This window comes from Xenopus laevis, chromosome 2S, assembly GCF_017654675.1.
Source record: "Xenopus laevis strain J_2021 chromosome 2S, Xenopus_laevis_v10.1, whole genome shotgun sequence".
NCBI lineage: Eukaryota > Metazoa > Chordata > Amphibia > Anura > Pipidae > Xenopus > Xenopus laevis.
Window position 1 is genome coordinate 153,407,644 of NC_054374.1, and position 20,217 is coordinate 153,427,860.

The 20,217-nt window shown below is 40.4% G+C and overlaps 1 protein-coding gene across 1 annotated transcript in view; it reads left to right on the forward strand.

Moving 5' to 3' along the window:
- The window catches only part of ouro1.S (ouroboros 1 S homeolog), a 31,578-nt gene extending 13,230 nt beyond the window's left edge, over nt 1-18,348 (forward strand). The window contains exons 8-10 of the mRNA XM_018250333.2: nt 275-381; nt 15,566-15,948; nt 17,678-18,348. Coding sequence (XP_018105822.1) covers nt 275-381; nt 15,566-15,948; nt 17,678-17,694 — 507 coding nt within the window. The 3' untranslated portion in view covers nt 17,695-18,348. The remainder of the gene's footprint in view (nt 1-274; nt 382-15,565; nt 15,949-17,677) is intronic.
- The last annotated feature ends 1,869 nt before the right edge of the window (nt 18,349-20,217 follow it).

Here is a 20,217-nt window from a genome sequence, read left to right on the forward strand (position 1 = left end):
TTACCCATACCAACCAGTGTTGATACTGATGTAGAACCCTTAAAAGACAGTAGACAACTGATAGGTTCCTGGAGGTCACAATGTACCATGCCTGCTCATAACCCCTAATTATCCAACCCTTAGCAGGAAAGCCATTCTAACTGGACTGGGGGCAGGATTGTCCTTCTATTGGCTGGATCATTGTTGCTTTATACATAACAAAATTAAACACTTCAGCAAAATTAAATTACATGATATTATCTTCCTAACTAATTGTATATCTCTATTATTTTAGCAAATTGCTCAGTATGGTCAAGAATACCAGGACCTCTTGGCAGTGAAGATGGCATTAGATGTTGAAATTACAGCCTACAAGAAACTAATGGATAGTGAAGAGCTAAGGTAAAAAATAATTACACATAAAAACATTGCTTTAGTCACCAGACATATCAATTTGACCTTGGGTCGCCAATAAAAATATGGTTAATATGCACTGGTGGGAGAAGGAACGGAAGGTTTGCCCAGCTACACAAGCTGGCACACTCCCCCAGGACTCTGTAATGAGCTTGGCCAGGATAGCAATTGCTTTTGTGAACATCAATAAATATGTCAGCTTGCAATTAAATTTGCTCTACCAGTTTTCAAGTGACACATTACAGACTCGGCATATAAAAATCTAGTGTAACCAAGCCTATTCAAGTAGCGGGATATTAATGTTCAGAGAAACTGCTGTGCTAGGGACACTAAGAAATATTTATGGCCGTGATAGTATTCCACGAGCGCTGCCACAGTTGACCTTACATCACCATTAGTGTCTTTGGTTTTGTTCAGATTTATTGTAGCTTTCTGATTCTCACAGTTGTGCCTTCTTAGCTAACAGAAAGGCCTTAAAGGGATACTGTCATGGGAAAAAAATTTTTTTCCAAAATAAATCAGAATTCTGCACTGAAATCCATTTCTTAATCCATTTTGGAATAGAGACTAGTCTGCAATTTTTGGATAAAGCCTTGTTTCCAGAACTATTAAAGGGATACTCTCATGGGAAATTTTTTTTTTTTCAAAATTAATCAGTTAATAGTACTGCTCCAGCAGAATTCTGCACTGAAATCCATTTCTCAAAAGAGCAAACAGATTTTTTTATATTCAATTTTGAAATCTGACATGGGGCTAGACATATTGTCAATTTCCCAGCTGCCCCAAGTCAAGTGACTTGTGCTCTGATAAACTTCAATCACCCTTTACTGCTGTACTGCAAGTTGAAGTGATATCACCCCCCTCCCTTTTCCCCCCCAGCAGCCAAACAAAAGAACAATGGGAAGGTAACCAGATAACAGCTCCCTAACAACACAAGATAACAGCTGCCTGGTAGATCTAAGCACAGCACTCAATAGTAAAAACCCATGTACCACTGAGACACATTCAAATCAAATCAATAAGGTGCCATACTTACACTAGATCGCCTTTTGTAGCGTCGGGTGCACAGCTGTGTTCCTCTCTGCCCGAGGAAAATTCCACTGTAAAGCAATAATTCCAGCAGCATATCGGAGTGCATATCGGAGTGCTGCTGGAATTATTGCTTTACTGAGACACATTCAGTTACCTTGGGAAGGAAAAACAGCAGCCTGCCAGAAAGCATTTCTCTCCTAAAGAGCAGGCACAAGTCACATGACCAGGGGCAGCTGGGAAATTGACAAAATGTCTAGCCCCATGTCAGATTTCAAAATAGAATATAAAAAAATCTGTTTACTCTTTTGAGAAATGGATTTCAGTGCAGAATTCTGCTGGAGCAGTACTATTAACTGATTAATTTTGAAAAAAAAAAAATTCCCATGAGAGTATCCCTTTAATAGTTCTGGAAACAAGGCTTTATCCAGAAATTGCAGACTAGTCTCTATTCCAAAATGATCTGGGACACCAGGGTAGTGATGTGCGGGCTGGCCCGATACCCGCGGCACAATCGGGTCGGGCGGGTTTGGGCTGACCCCGTACTCTTCTTCGTGGGTGGCGGGTCAAATGACGGCTTCCAACTACCGGGTTCGTCTTCTATAGATGCTGCACCTGCTTGCCCCACCCCTTTTGTGACATCATTGGCGGGGCAGCCGCGGGTCTATAAATGTAATCTAGAACTTGCATCAGTGGTAGCGGGGGAAAAGCTTGAAGGCTATAAATTAAGGGTATACATTAAGGAAAATGCTTAATGCTCTCCTACATCCACCCAAATACTCAACTTGAAGATCATTTAGGTTGGGTGAGATTTTTTACTACTGATTGCTAATCTTATACCTACCAGGGAGCTATCTGGTTACCTTCCCATTGTTCTGCTGAAGGGTTGATGGGTTTATCAGAGCACAAGTCACATGACTGGGAGCACCTGGGAAACTGACTATATGTCTAGCCCCATTAAATATAAAAAAAAATCAGTTTGCTCTTTCTAGGCTTCTCTAACAGCTTTGAGTTTATAACAGCTGGAGTTTCACATCCCAACTATATTCTTTTTTTATCACAAGTAGTTCCTTTGATCACGACTTGATATGCCACTTCCAGGCCGCCTCTGTCTATGCGTTTTCCTAAACTAAAATGTTTCGCAAATTTTTGGAGTTAAAAAAACAAAATTGAATTTTTCAAGATTTATTGTCCGAAGTTGCTAAAAGTCCGAATCTGAAAATAATCCAGCTAAAACCTATCAAAGTCTTGTAAAAGTCAATGCCAGATGGTCCTTTTAATAATCTGAACAATAATCTTTTTGATTGTTAAGAGTTTCGGGCTGTTTGACGCTGGTTTATAATCTGAATTTGTGGTTCTGTAATTTTTCGGGAGACAATTTGAAAAAAGTTGCATGATTTGAATTGTCACACGATTTTGTCGAGTCTTTTCCGAGAACATTTTTCGACGTGAATTTTAAGTAAACAAAGCCATATCATGGTTGGGAGTTAGCTCGAATTTTTATTAAAGGGGTAGTTCACCTTCTGGTTAACTTTTAGTATGTGATAGTATGGCCAATTCTAAGCAACTTTTCAATTGGTCTTCATTATTTATTTTTTTATAGTTGATGAATTATTTGCCTTTTTCTGCTGACTCTTTTGCGCTTTCGAACGGGGGGTCACTTGGACCCTAGCAACCAGATTGCTGACACTGCAAACTGGAGAACGGCTGAATAAAAACCTAAATAAGTCTAAAACACAAATAATAAAAAAATTAAAAACAATTAAAAATTGTCTCAGAATATTGCTCCTTACATCGTACTAAAAGTTAACTCAAAGGTGAACAACTCCTTTAATAAAACAATGGGAAAAATTTGAGTTTTTGTAAATAGTCCCCATAATTGATATGGGATTTTTAGAGGTATAATTACCAACTTTAACTCTCACCCATTGATTAATATGCCTCTTCATAGGAATGAATAGACAGTGGTGGAATTTTACCATTTGGCCCATGCACATTAGGGAACAGAGGTGTCATTGCTCCTGGAATGCTTTCCAAAAGTTTTCTACTTCTTTCCATAACTAGCATTAATGCCTGCTATACAAGCAAGGAAATTTTGAGTAAACTAGGTATTTGGGAACCCTGTAGTTACCACCTGCTTAACCCAGAGCAGGTGTAGATTGCCCCCCTGGAGAGCTAAGCGCCATGAGTGTGGCCCTTGGTGCTCCAGAATTTGCTTCTAGCCCTTCCTAAATGAGCCCAAATATCTTTATTTCCCCTGGGTCTGAACTGGCAGAACATAAAAGTACACTATCCAGCAAATGAATAGGATGTGCAGCTCAGAATGGCTCTTACAGTTGTATGGATTTTTTTTATTCTCTTTCATTTCGGATAGGAAAAAAATGACTAGCAGATTGTTATTTAATGGCGTGCACTGAGAGCCTATCGGTTGCTATTGTATAGATACGTAGACTGGGAACTGTTCTGGGATCATTATTTCTTATCAAGGGTTTATTGTGCAAGCTATATCATAGTGTGTTAAGATTATGCCTAAACACTAAATGGATCATTTTTATGCTGAGTGTCCACTGAGTAAATTTGTGCATGGTAATTGGATGATTCCGGGGAAAAGCTCTTATCTCTCAGATAGAGTAAGTCATGTACAGTAGAAATACTTGAAAAGGAGGAAGAAGATAAGGCAAAGATTGTTGAAATTTATTGGAGTGAGCGGATCCAAGCCCAGTAGGGCAGGGTTAAAACAGTAGTTATCCGACTTCCCCCATGGAATATGTAATGAACGGACCCCTTTCAGCTAAATTATCTAATACTAGTAAATTTAGCAATGGTCTTAATTTTATTAAATTTATAAATTTTATGGGGGGAAAACGAATGTATATACTTTTTATTCATGCTGAATTACAACTTGATCCATGGTTTCTGCCTTTAGACCAAGAAAGATAGCTGGTGCCATGAAATCATTTTCATATGCTATTACTTTCTCAGGTTTCAAGCCAAGCATGCTTAGTTCTAGGGCAGCTTGATAAGTGACTTGTTTAGGCCCCTGGTGATTCTCACTGCGGCACTTATTTGTCATGAGCAGAGCTTGGAGGAGAGTGCGGAACCATCAAGATAAGTGCAACACAACTGGTTGCCTTGTGGAATAATAAGGTGATAGTTCTCTTCCTACATCCATGTATTTATGAGACACACTGAAATTGCCGTTAAGTTATCTGCTGTCATCTGCAATGCAATTTAGATTGGGAAAACTGAGAGTTTAGCTAGAAATTCTTCAATTGGATTGGAGCCAGGGTTGTCTTTAGTAGAAGTTTGGGCCAAGGACTTTTTTATTTTTTAATACACTGTAAAGTAGCAATGTCTAGCCTGTGTTCTTTTAGCTTCCAGCACCCCTGAGAGCCACTTGGTGGGTGTTGAGAAATGTACTCTAACAAATGAAAAGCTGTGGGTCAGGCAACGCTAATATAAACTATTATTGCCCCTATATTGTCCTACTCATGTCATCTTGCTTCATTTTAACTGTCTTCCATCTACATCTGCTGTCCCATGAGGCAGAGCTAGGGCTAAGCCACTGTGCCCCAAGGACAATATTCTGAATATGGGACTGCATTGATAGAGCTTTACCTCTAGCTATTCACTGGTTTTAGCTACAGTACCTTCCTCCTTCAACCTCCTTTCACTTCCCTTTTGCCATTCTTTCTTCCTCCCACACATTAAATCTTTTATTCCTCTAGTTTTAATCTTCTTCCTTTCCCTGTCACATTCTGTCCTCCTCCTGCCCATAGTCTTCTTCTCCCCAAATGACATTTCCCACCCTGCCTTTTGTGCTATTTTCTCTTTACCTTCTTTTCTGACCTTTTCCCCAATTGAAATAATTCAGTGTCAGCCCTATCTATAAGGATTGAGCAAATCTCTGTGTGGAAGACAATTCAGAACTGAAGCGCTCACTCTGCTGAGTTGCAATTTTATTATTCTAGTCTGGGTTTGAGGAACTAACACATAGCATCCAGAGGGTGCCAAAGTTGACAAACTTTCCTGACTAAGATTAAAATCCAAGCCACATATATATATATACCAGTGGAGAACTCACCAAGTGCTCCTGCCCGAGGCCCTCTCAGCTCAGGGGAGCAGTCAATCCATGTAGAACAATGAAAAAGGTATAGGGCACTCTGGAACCAACATGCCGATCCGACCAAAAAATATTTGTTAAAAAGGAGAACAAATCTTTATTTAGACCATCATTTCAAGCTTCACGCGTTTCATGTCCATCTGACACTTAATCATAAGCTTTCCTGACTACTCCTAGTCCCAGAACTGCTGTGAGACCATGGGATATCTACCCATGTTTGTATCTCCTAAATACAACCTTGATTTGCAAAGAGCCAATATTACTGAAGGGATTGTTCATCAGAACTCTAGTCAACAGAGGACCAAGGCAAGCAGCAGATGTTAGAACCAAAGACTGACAGAAAGTCAGGCTAAGCAGTAAGTAAAGGGTCATAAAAGAACACAAAGCAAGAGAAAGCAGGAAAGGGCCCAAGAAGAGGCCTTAATCAGAACTTTTAGTGCCAAAAATATTAAAAATGCAGGCATAGAAAAACCCTGCTTGGTGCAACAAACACCCAGCCTTCTGCCAAGAGGAACTACAGATATTCCACTTTAAGCAACAGTTTTCTTAAAACGGTTTTTAAAAAAAAGACCCTCAGTAAATACAAGCCGTTCTTATTTTCTAACAAATGTATTGGCATGGCACTGTAGCAGGCACACTGTATAGAACTTGTTTGTAAAGTGTCTCCAGCAGCACAGATATAAATCAGGCCAGAAACTAATGTTCTTTCCAGCTGGCTGAAAAAATCCCCATCATATATTCTGTTCTGTCTAGTTATGGAATCTCACATAGCATGTCACAGAGTTTGCTTTCATAGTGCACCGACCTCGCTCTCTCTGCGCTTTCCATTCCATTAACGAAGCACAAGATGTAAGTCTAACCGGCTCATGTTCCTATACTGCCACAAGCAAGGAACACTCTACTTTCTAATTACTATATTTCCCTTTCCTATTAGTCTGTACTGAAACGTTCATGAAATGACGGTATAATAATATTCCTACTGCAGAGGTCTGCAATACTGCTGTGCTTGCCTTATACAGGTATGAGGCCTGTTATCCAGACTGCTCGCGACCTGGGGTTTTCCAGATAACGGATCTTTCCGTAATTTGGATCTTCATAGAAGGGCAGATTTATTAAGGGTCGAATTGAAAATTCTAATTTTAATTTTCTTTTTTTTAATGGTCAAAACTGTAAAATTCGACAAGAGAAATATCCAAACTCAATTCGAGTTTTTTAAAAAAAAAACTGTAATTCGATTTTCAAGATTTATCATACTCAAATTCGACTATTCGTCACCTAAAACCTGCTAAATTCATGGATTAAGCTTCCCATAGATGCGACGATTCTTCTTGCCGAACGACTGATTTTAGCGAAGTCCGACCAATCCTTCGAAATTATCGTGCGGTTAGTGGGATTCGAACGATTGTACATCTTACGATTTTTCGAATTCGAGTTTGGTCGAAGTCAAAGCAAATTTGATTCGAGTTTTCAGGTGGGTAAAATTCGTCCGAGTTTTGCATATTCGATTTTTTTTCAATAAATGACCTCCCAATCGAATTTTGAGTAAAAATTATCAAAAAACTCACATGAATTTGAAATTCGACCCTTGATAAATGTCTCCTTGTCTACTAGAAAATCATGTAATCATTAAATAAACCCAATAGGCTGGTTTTGCTTCCAATAAGGATTAATTATATCTTAGTTTGAATCAAGTACAAGGTAATTTGGAGCTTTCTGGATAACAGGTTTCAGGACAATGGATTCCATAACTGTACTTCCTCAAGAAAGTTACTGATCTGTGCCTAGAATCCATAATGCTGCTTATCTCCTTACAGACGCTCATGCAGCTAACAATTTAGACATTATATAAATGGAAATTATTTCCTAATAAATGCACAAAATAACAAATGCTCCTTTTGCACTGCAGAAAATATATGAAAATCCTTTAAAAATTATCCTTATAGATGGCGCTTAGCGATGTCATCAGTAATGAATGGTGCTTAGTGATGTCATCAATTATAAATGGCGCTTAGTGATGGCATCAGCTATAAATGGCGCTTAGTCATGGCATCAGTTATAAATGGCGCTTAGTGATGGCATCAGTTTTGAATGGCGCTTAGTAATGTGTCACATGGCTTACTGAAACTTGTTTGTTTTAAGAAACAAAGAATCATATTAAGATACAGGTATGGGATCCGTTTTCAGGAAACCTGTTATACAGAAAGCTCTGAATTACGGGAAGGCCATCTCTATTTTAATTAAATAATTCAAAATGTTAAAACATATTCTTTTTTCTCTGTAATAACAAAACAGTAGCTTGTACTTGATCCCAACTAAGATATAATCAATCCTTATTGGAAGCAAAATCAGCCCATTGGGTGTATTTAATGTTTAAATGATTTCTACATAGACTTAGGGGCACATTTACTAAGGGTCGAATATCGAGGGTTAATTAACCCTCGATATTCGACCCTCGAAGTAAAATCCTTCGACTTCGAATATTGAAGTCGAATGATTTACCGGAAATACTTCGATCGAACGATCAAAGGAAAAACGATTCAAAGGATTTTAATCCATCGATCGAATGATTTTCCTTCGATCAAAAAAAGCTTAGAAAACCTATGGGGAAGGTCCCCATAGGCTAACATTGTAGCTCGGTAGGTTTAAAGTGCCGAAGTAGCTAGTCGTTTTTAAAGAGACAGTACTTCGACTATGGAATGGTCGAATAGTCGAACGTTTTTTAGTTTGAGTCGAAGTCGTAGTCGAAGGTCGTAGTAGCCTATTTGATGGTCGAAGTACCCAAAAAAAACTTCGAAGTTCAAAGTTTTTTACTTCAAACCCTTCACTCAAGCTTAGTAAATGTGCCCCTTAAAGTATGAAGAACCAAATTATGGAAAGACCCCTTATTTGGAAAGCCTCGGGTCCCAAGCATTTCAGAAAACTGGTCCCATAGCTGTATAACCATTAATGCTTTTATATGGTAACACATATCATATATGTTTATTTTATAGTAATTTGCCCATTATTTCCTGTATATGTGACACTATAATAAAGCCTTGTGCCTTAATTTGACCACAGAATGTTTAAGTATCTATTATGTTTTATATTGTATGAGGCACACTCAGCTCCCAGCTGGCTAATGCAGGATAGAAATGTAGTTATTTATGGTAAAAAGGCAATTTAGCTTCATAATATATTGATACATCCTTTGTTATTTATTTAAATGGCTATTCATTCATTTTGAAACATTAATTAGACATTTTGCTTATCACAACATCCTTAAGTTGTTCTTAAATGAGCATCATTACAAATGGAACAAGTTTTTAAGAATTATTTCTGTTGGCTATGTATCTTGGCTATGTGCAATATAGAAGAGCCAGTGCATCATCACTTAGGGCTACAGATATATGTTTTGTGTTTCTACCAGCAAAGTCTTTATTCATAATCATATCTGAGAATTAGTGGGCTCTACTCTCTACTAAGCAACTTAGTCTTGATTATTTTCCTTTTTTGGTTGTCTGATTTACTCTTGGATTTAAGATTAAATTCAGTTGCTATGATAAGTAATGCCATTGCATAGACTGTTATCCTGCTGCTACTATAGACACCATCTTTCCCTACTATACCTGCTATCCCACAGTCACACTACCTTCCCAGAGACTATTATCCACTGTTACTATAGGCACCATCTCTCCCTACTATACCTGCTATCCCACAGTCACACTCCCTTCCCAGAGACTATTATCCCACTATTACTATAGGCACTATCTCTCCCTACTATACCTGCTATCCCACAGTCACACTCCCTTCCCAGAGACTATTATCCCACTGTTACTATAGGCACCATCTCTCCCTACTATACCTGCTATCCCACAGTCACACTCTCTTCCCAGAGACTATTATCCCACTGTTACTATAGACACTATCTCTCCCTACTATACCTGCTATCCCACAGTCACACTCCCTTCCTTCCCAGAGACTATTATCCACTGTTACTATGGGCACCATCTCTCCCTACTATACCTGCTATCCCACAGTCACACTCCCTTCCCAGAGACTATTATCCACTGTTACTATAGGCACCATCTCTCCCTACTATACCTGCTATCCCACAGTCACACTCCCTTCCCAGAGACTATTATCCACTGTTACTATAGACACCATCTCTCCCTACTATACCTGCTATCCCACAGTCACACTCCCTTCCCAGAGACTATTATCCACTGTTATTATAGGCACCATCTCTCCCTACTATACCTGCTATCCCACAGTCACACTCCCTTCCCAGAGACTATTATCCCACTGTTACTATAGGCACCATCTCTCCCTACTATACCTGCTATCCCACAGTCACACTCCCTTCCCAGGGACTATTATCCACTGTTACTATAGGCACCATCTCCCTACTATACCTGCTTTCCCACAGTCACACTCCCTTCCCAGAGACTATTATCCTACTATTACTATAGGCACCATCTCTCCCTACTATACCTGTTATCCCACAGTCACACTCCCTTCCCAGAGACTACTATCCACTGTTACTATAGGCACCATCTCTTCCTACTATACCTGCTATCCCACAGCCACACTCCCTTCCCAGAGACTATTATCCTACTATTACTATAGGCACCATCTCTCCCTACTATACCTGTTATCCCACAGTCACACTCCCTTCCCAGAGACTATTATCCACTGTTACTATAGGCACCATCTCTTCCTACTATACCTGCTATCCCACAGTCACACTCCCTTCCCAGAGACTATTATCCACTGTTACTATAGACACAATCTCTCCCTACTATACCTGCTATCCCACAGTCACACTCCCTTCCCAGAGACTATTATCCCACTATTACTATAGGCACTATCTCTCCCTACTATACCTGCTATCCCACAGTCACACTCCGTTCCCAGAGACTATTATCCCACTCTTACTATAGGCACCATCTCTCCCTACTATATCTGCTATCCCACAGCCACACTCCCTTCCCAGAGACTATTATCCCACTATTACTATAGGCACTATCTCTCCCTACTATACCTGCTATCCCACAGTCACACTCTGTTCCCAGAGACTATTATCCCACTGTTACTATAGGCACCATCTCTCCCTACTATACCTGCTATCCCACAGTCACACTCCCTTCCCAGAGACTATTATCCACTGTTACTATAGGCACCATCTCTCCCTACTATACCTGCTATCCCACAGTCACACTCCCTTCCCAGAGACTATTATCCACTGTTACTATAGGAACAATCTCTCCCTACTATTCCTGCTATCCCACAGTCACACTCCCTTCCCAGAGACTATTATCCACTGTTACTATAGACACCATCTCTCCCTACTATATCTGCTATCCCACAGTCACACTCTCTTCCCAGAGACTATTATCCCACTGTTACTATAGACACCATCTCTCCCTACTATACCTGCTATCCCACAGTCACACTCCCTTCCTTCCCAGAGACTATTATCCACTGTTACTATAGGCACCATCTCTCCATACTGTACCTGCTATCCCAGTCACACTCCCTTCCCAGAGACTATTATCCACTGTTACTATAGACACCATCTCTCCCTACTATACCTGCTATCCCACAGTCACACTCCATTCCCAGAGACTATTATCCCACTGTTACTATAGACACCATCTTTCCCTACTATACCTGCTATCCCACAGTCACATTCACTTCCCAGAGACTATTATCCACTGTTACTATAGACACCATCTCTCCCTACTATACCTGCTATCCCACAGTCACACTTCCTTCCCAGAGACTATTATCCACTGTTACTATAGGCACCATCTCTCCCTACTATACCTGCTATCCCACAGTCACACTCCCTTCCCAGAGACTATTATCCACTGTTACTATAGACACCATCTCTCCCTACTATACCTGCTATCCCACAGTCACACTCCCTTCCCAGAGACTATTATCCCACTGTTACTATAGACACTATCTTTCCCTACTAAACCTGCTATCCCACAGTCACACTCCCTTCCCAGAGACTATTATCCCACTGTTACTATAGACACTATCTTTCCCTACTAAACCTGCTATCCCACAGTCACACTCCCTTCCCAGAGACTATTATCCCACTGTTACTATAGACACCATCTCTCCCTACTATACCTGCTATCCCACAGTCACACTCCCTTCCCAGAGACTATTATCCCACTGTTACTATAGGCACCATCTCTCCCTACTATATCTGCTATCCCACAGCCACACTCCCTTCCCAGAGACTATTATCCCACTATTACTATAGGCACTATCTCTCCCTACTATACCTGCTATCCCACAGTCACACTCTGTTCCCAGAGACTATTATCCCACTGTTACTATAGGCACCATCTCTCCCTACTATACCTGCTATCCCACAGTCACACTCCCTTCCCAGAGACTATTATCCACTGTTACTATAGGCACCATCTCTCCCTACTATACCTGCTATCCCACAGTCACACTCCCTTCCCAGAGACTATTATCCACTGTTACTATAGGAACAATCTCTCCCTACTATTCCTGCTATCCCACAGTCACACTCCCTTCCCAGAGACTATTATCCACTGTTACTATAGACACCATCTCTCCCTACTATATCTGCTATCCCACAGTCACACTCTCTTCCCAGAGACTATTATCCCACTGTTACTATAGACACCATCTCTCCCTACTATACCTGCTATCCCACAGTCACACTCCCTTCCTTCCCAGAGACTATTATCCACTGTTACTATAGGCACCATCTCTCCATACTGTACCTGCTATCCCAGTCACACTCCCTTCCCAGAGACTATTATCCACTGTTACTATAGACACCATCTCTCCCTAATATACCTGCTATCCCACAGTCACACTCCCTTCCCAGAGACTATTATCCACTGTTACTATAGACACCATCTCTCCCTACTATACCTGCTATCCCACAGTCACACTCCCTTCCCAGAGACTATTATCCACTGTTACTATAGACACCATCTCTCCCTACTATACCTGCTATCCCACAGTCACACTCCCTTCCCAGAGACTATTATCCCACTGTTACTATAGACACCATCTCTCCCTACTATACCTGCTATCCCACAGTCACACTCCCTTCCCAGAGACTATTATCCCACTGTTACTATAGGCACCACCTCTCCCTACTGTACCTGCTATCCCACAGTCACACTCCCTTCCCAGAGACTATTATCCCACTGTTACTATAGACACTATCTTTCCCTACTATACCTGCTATCCCACAGTCACACTCCCTTCCCAGAGACTATTATCCCACTGTTACTATAGGCACCACCTCTCCCTACTGTACCTGCTATCCCACAGTCACACTCCCTTCCCAGAGACTATTATCCCACTGTTACTATAGACACCATCTTTCCCTACTATACCTGCTATCCCACAGTCACACTCCCTTCCCATAGACTATTATCCACTGTTACTATATGCTGTTTGCTAATTAAATCCATAAGGCACATTTAGTAGATGAACAGATGAGGGATGTTTGTGTTCAGGCAGCAGTACCATCACTTGAATAGATTCCCACTCAGGAGATTAGATATATATATTCCTGCTTCACTGTGCATCCCATAAGCATAATTTTCCTACTTCTTTACCTATTTGCAGCCCTGTATCATGGGCACCCCTGTCTTAAAGCATTAAAAAAAGCAAGCAAGATGCTTCTTGATACGGTCGCTGGTGAGAGATTTTGTGATTGCTGTGGGTGACTGTGATTGGTTTCTGTGAGCGCAGGAGAACAAGATGTTGGCTCTAATGTGTTCTTTTCATTGTGCACTTGTTAATGGCTTGCTATAAATAGCAGAGTTGGATTCCAGTAAAATATTACTGCAAAAACAGAGCCCAAGATCTCAGCCAGAGAGTGTGTTCTATCCGCAGCCCCTGTTTGCTGACTGCAGTGTTTTTGCCTATTTTGTGCAATGCAGGAGCCCATTTAAAGCTATTCAACATAACCTTTTATTAAAGTGACTGGAGAAAGGCAGAGCAAATAGAAATATTAACACCAGAATATCTAGAAAAGGTGTCAGTCTTGGCATAAGGATTTCTAATAAGATTTAAATGGCAGTGTCACCCAAAACTGAATTTGTTTTAGATATCTGGAAAACCAGAAACTCATATTCCAGAAAGCTCTGAATTCCAAGAAGGCCACCTCCCATAGACTTTAATTTTATCAAATAATTTAAATTTTTAAAAATGATTTCCCTTTTCCCTGTAATAATAAAACAGGATCTTGTACTCGATCCCAGCTAGGATATCATGCATTTCTAATGGAGGTAAAACAATCCTTTTGGGTTCATTTAATATTCAAATTATTTCCTTAATCGACTTGAGATATGAAGATCCAAATAAGAGAAAGATCCTTTATCCAGAAAACTCCAGAAACCAAGCATTCTGGATAACAGGTCTCATACCTGTATTTATGTTGTCATATTTATTTGGTGGGGGAGAAGGCCGCCTTGGTGCATTTTTGCAAAACACTGGCAAGTTCCACATGTGCCATTGCCCTTAAAGGCAAACTAAATCCTAAAAACAAATTTTTAAACAAAAGTGCATTTTATATGCAGAACTTAGTGTACCAGTCCAGAAATTCAGCAGCCCTATAACAACAAAGGATACAGGCTTTCAATATTGTCCCCAGCAGCTCCACATCCTGGATCTCAGTGTGATCTAGGCTGCTGAGCTTAGGGGTTATTAGAAAGCGTGAAGCAGAAAATGAGGTTCACCCATCATAGAAGCTGATTATATGATTCTGAACTACAATGTATATTTGTTTTAATCAGTTCCGGCACTCATATGAATGCACACATCTTAAATGCACACATCTTAATGATTTGCACAGAATTCAGATCTAAGGATGAATCATGTTTCCCTGTCTGTGCTGCCCATGAACACCCCGTTATGTGGATCTCCCGGCTGGGCATTGAAGCTCTGCAACACGTTCATGGAAAGCAGAATCAGAACATTTTCTGAATGATATTTATTCGTAGCTTGAGATATAAGAGTAGAAAATGAGACTGAGAATAAAACTTCCGGGTTTGTACATACCAGAGCAAAGTTTATATCCTGAGGTTGATATTCCGATGCAGGATTGCTAACCGTCTTATCTGCATTCCCTCTTAGTATTGATGGCATCAATGGTTTATTCCATTTCTGACTATTCCTTTGCTAATTCCTGTTCATTTGTTTGGAATACATTGGCTCTTGGCTCGGGTCGTTTGGAACCAGAGCTGAGGGACTAGAGAAGAACATGATAGCAGCTCACAGTGGAGGAGCAAGGAGTCTGTAACAGTTACTTTATCACAAAGCAAAACAAAATAAAAAAAAAATATATGGTGGATTGCTGACATTTTTTGGCACTTGGCATCCTACCCGACACTCAAAAAATTACCCCATATAACTTGAAATAAGTTGCTTATCGGAGTACCCAACTAACAAGGAGCTATAAAAATGCCTTCAGGTACAGTATATATATATATATACATTATCTAGGGCAAGTGTTCTAAAGTAAAGTCTGTAATTTGTAAGTGTGTTTTATTCTGTATGCATGTATTTTGATGAACTGTCGAGGTATCCTCAATGCTTAGCCGCAGGATTCATTTTTCATTCATTTATCAGTGGATATCTAGGGCAACGATGCTTATCTGCCAGTAAAATGCAGCATATGTAAGCAATCTATATTTAATGGTGAGAATAAAGGATGGGTGCAATCATTTTCCATTCATCTTAATCTTTAATGTTATATAACAGTTGTTGTTCCCCTGCTATCATGTATAAGGATACTCCAAGTCCAACTCCTTGGAGTTCTGTGGACTGTATAAACACAGGTCTATGTTCACAGAATTCCTTGGTGGGTTCCTATAGCTTGTAAGGCTATTGCTTGTAAGGCTATACATTATCCCCTACATGCAGGGATATCCAAAACTGTTAGCTGTCCACTGTAGATGATGCTTCTCTATAATAAAATCTAGAAATGTCTTGTACAATAACATATACCATCCGTCTTCTGTTTTTTAGGCTCAACAGTGGAGGTGGCATTACTGTACAGGTCTCTAAATCTAGTGTTGGTGGAGCAGCTGCCGGAGGTGGTGGAGGTGGACTTGGCCTTGGAGGTGGTGTGGGAGGTGGTTTTGGCAGTGGTTTTGGCGGTGGTTTTGGCAGTGGTTTTGGCGGTGGTCTTGGTGGAGGCCTTGGTGGAAGCCTTGGTGGAGGCCTTGGAGGAGGCTATGGAGGAGGCCTTGGAGGAGGCTATGGAGGAGGCCTTGGAGGAGGTTTCAGTGGAGGACTTGGAGGTGGAATCGGAGGTGGAATCGGAGGTGGTCTCAGCAGTGGACTAAGCTTGGGCGGAGGTCTAGGCAGCGGCAGTTTTACAGGAGGTTTCAGTTTGAACTCCAGCAATGGTAAGTTTTACTATATTGATGGTCACTTGTAATGCATCACATATTCTTTCCTTGTACTTGCAAATTAATATATACCATATATAAAAATGCTTCTCTTCAGTAAATGTTAAGATCTTTTGAAGTTACGGTAGAACAGGGTCAGGAGCTTTTATACAGATCACAGATATGACTTTATGATTCTCAGCAGGGGACTATTATAAATGGTAATATACATGTGTTGGTTTGGAGGAAGGGGTTATTTTAGCAGTTCATATAATATTCCTTAAAACAACATACAAAATTTTTGTAATTTTACTGTTGTGACATCACATATACAGTAATATTGGTTACTGGGCTTTATGAAAAGAATTGAACCCAAACTAGCTGATTATGCCAATATCCATGGCAACTATTACTGCAGCTCTTCCTCCATGTTAAGCCCCAGGAAACATTCAACGACATCCAGTTTGGGACTGGAGAGGTGACAGCTGTTTAATAACTGATAACATTAACAAACGTAATAAGGAATGCAAACTTAACTTATAAATCTATAGTTGAGCTTACAATAAAACATGGAAGCCCTTTAGGACAAAACTCAATATGTGGGTTGAAGGATGCTGATCTACTGACTTAGGACTTTCCTAAGTTTGTGCCGTTCCTGCCTTCTCTAGGGTGCCACTCCCTCACCCCCAGGACTAGACCCACCTTTGGCTTTCTCCTAGCCCTGATATCTGCCTCCTACCCATATAGCCCTGCTACCTATGCAGAGACCTTAATATAATGATACATCCTTCTGGAAGAGCCTCAGTTTATCAGTTATTCAGGCTTCTTCTCGGGAGCTAAACTATGAGCATGAAGTTGACATTTTTACAATGGTTCTGGCACCTACACAGGCTTAGAAATTGTGCCTAGTGATAATATGGTAGATCACACTGCTTTGATTAATTACATACAAATTGCAGTGCCCACAAAGGTAATGGAGGAGGTACTACTGTCCAGGGTTCCCTTAGCCTATTGCGCCTACTCATGAAACTGACTTCCACCTGGTGAATTTCGTGTAGATTGAAATGGCCAACATCAGCAGGCTGGAAATTATACCATTCACGCACACCTATTCCAAAAAAAATTGTTGCCACAAATTTTGCACCATTACACTTTGTGGAAAAGATACTGCATTGTGATTAAAACAAAACATGTTGATTTTTGCTCAGTAATTGAGCCCTTATGAGTTAAAAACTGTTGGTATGTTGTAATAAAAAGTACAATATTTAGCTCAGGTCTGATCACCAATACCCATCAGAGTATTGCTTTCCAAAAGAACAGAACCAGTAAATTCTACCTGCCAATAATGAAATATCAGGCGTTTGATCTGCTGACTACAACCTTCTATACGGTAGGAGGGCAACTTTTTGTTAAAGGAAGGCTTTCCATTGGGGAGCTTGTATAAATGTATAATTCCATACGCAGTTGGTATCATGTTGGTGCTTCCTAAACTGTCATTACTCTCTGCCCATACCCTTCCATTTCTATTATCTCCTTATAAGAACCATCATCTTTCTGCCCATAGACATGGTCTGATATCACAACTAACCAAAGGGGAAGTAAATGTTCCTCTCCATAAGTATGGATTATGGTTGGACGATAATATAGTAGTAGGCACAATTCTGCAAGAAAATGTTGTTGACTATAGTAGCTTTATGGTATTATATCATGATGACAGTCATTTCTAACACTGTTAATTTTATTTCAGTATCCACCAGCTACTGAAGAGCAATAAACATCTGCCCCACATTTCGGAGAGATTGCTGTGTGAATGAATGAATTCTGAAATCGGCAGATTTTCTATGTGGCTGATTTTATATCTGCACTTACAGAAGACCCTCAGCTCTTCATAATTTGCTACTTAAATATTTTCTAATAAGGGGAACCTTTTATTTGTGCTTGCGTTTTGTGTGCGGGGTGCTAAGTCCTCTAATCATTTATGCGGTCAATTAAGAGGCTTTTTTCTCACCTGCTTCCAAATACTGAGCAGTTATTTTCAAATGAAAGATAAATTATACATGTCACCCTGAGCCTGCCACAGAAATCTCTAATTACTGAATGGCAGGACGTTTGGCTTATCGGAGATTGTTCGCTGTGCCATGGACTGCTGTACTGAAAAGAACCCGGCTATATGTGTCAGGCTGAATGTCGGCAATGATAAAAAAAATTAGGTATAACGATTGCTGTGACTGACACATTGGCTGAATAAAAATATTGAAAAGTGCCATCACAATCCAAGCGCACGGCACAATGTTTCTGCTAGAGGTATTTTATTCTATTCTCCAGTAAAGGCCTTGTAATGGAGCGTGTAGGACATGTCTGAGCAGGTTGTATTCTCTCCCCAGAATTGTAAAGATATTAAAGCATTTAAATATTCAACCTTTATTCTTATTTGTGTCTTTGACTAGTCACTGTTTGAATATTTGTTCCAATAATGGGCACTAACCACCTCAAAGGTGGCTGTCTTAGTTCAGCAACATCTAGAGCAATGATCCCCAACCAGTAGCTTGAGAGCAACATGTTGCTCACCAACCCCTTGGATGTTGCTCCCAGTGGCATCAAAGCAGGGGCTTATTTTTGAATTCCTCGTTTGGAGGCAAGTTTTGGTTGTATAAATAAACAGGTGTACTTCTAAAAAGAGCCTCCTGTAGGCTACCAGTCCATTTAGAGGCTACCAAACAGCCAATCACAGCCCTTATTTGACATCCCCATGAACTTTTTCATGCTTGTGTTGCTCTCCAGCTCTTTTTTACATTTAAATGTGGCTCACAAGTAAAAAAGGTTGGGGACCCCTGATCTAGAGGGCAGCAAGTTACCAGCACTAGCTTATGTGATGGCATTGAGGTCATCAGCTTCCAGATCTCTCAGACTCAGTCAGTAGTCAACTCCTTAAACGTGGCTATACTATGGTTGAGTTCAGAGAAACATTGGAGACCTTGTTGATATTCGTTAGCTCTGCTTATGTAATATATAACAAAATAATTGTGGGATTCTTTTTGTTGAGGAACATTTCCAGTAACTGCCTCTTATTTCTATATGCAGTTTGCTTCTATTTAGGGACTATTATGAGGGAAATGGAGTAGACTAAAAAAACTGAGAACATTTAGAGACAGAGGGAAATTGGGGCAAGGCACTCTCACACAATGTAATTGAAACTTTTTGGGCTCAACCAAATCAGTGACCCAAAAACAGTGAGATTTTTTTTCGGCCGTTACACTGGATCTGAAGTACAACCCTACATGAGTTACACTAAAGGTGGCCATACATGGGCATATCTGCTTGTATGAAGAGTTTGCCAAACAAGCCTTGCATGGGGACATGGGGCTAATCTGATTGTGGACCCTAGGGCCCAACTATCAGATCACAACACCGGGAATGCAGGCGTTCAGAACAATGTCAAAATCCACAAAACAATGCAGTCCTCGTTCCCATGGAATTTTTAAACTTGCCCAATGAGCATCTGGCTGATTTTCAGGCCAGATATGGGTTGGGGAAGTCATTGGAGGGCCTCATACACTAGCCAATAAGCTGACAACTTGGCCGCATTAAGCAAATGCTGCTTTCAATAGCTATTGTTTTTACAAATAACTTTAGAAGTTCTGAAATCTATTAATAATTGCAATATTCATATATATGTTCAACATGAGTTGGTATGTTGCCAGGGCTGTATTTATATACAGTATAGGCCCCTGAGGGCCTGTGCCTAGGGCGGCACGGTTTTGGGGGCGGCCCTAGGGGTGCCTATTTTTTTCAGTTTTTTTTTTGTTTTTTTTTAAAAACCCTCCCCATTCTCCACCACGGATTTCCATAGGAAATCTGGTGACAGAGCTGAGGGGTAGGGGGTCCAAGGAAGACTACGGAAGTGACGTCACTTACTGTATTTTATATTTTCATTAATTTAAATATAATATACAGTTACACAGTGCTGGTAAAAATGGTTTCTTGGCTTCAGTAGCAGAATATTTAAATAAGTGTCTGGGTATCCATGGCAGCAGTCCTTAAAGGGGTTGTTTACCATTGAGTTAACTTTAAAGGAACACCAAAAAACTGAAGTGTAAGTAATAAAAATATCATGTACTGTTGCCTAGGGATGTAGCGAACTGTTCTGCTGCGAACTAGTTCGCGTCAGCCGAATGTTCGCGAACGTTCGCATTTTGAGTTCGCGTTCGATTCGAATACAAGTCGTTCGACCATTCGACCATTCGAATTCCTTCGACCGCTAAAAATTGAACGATTTCCATTCGTTCG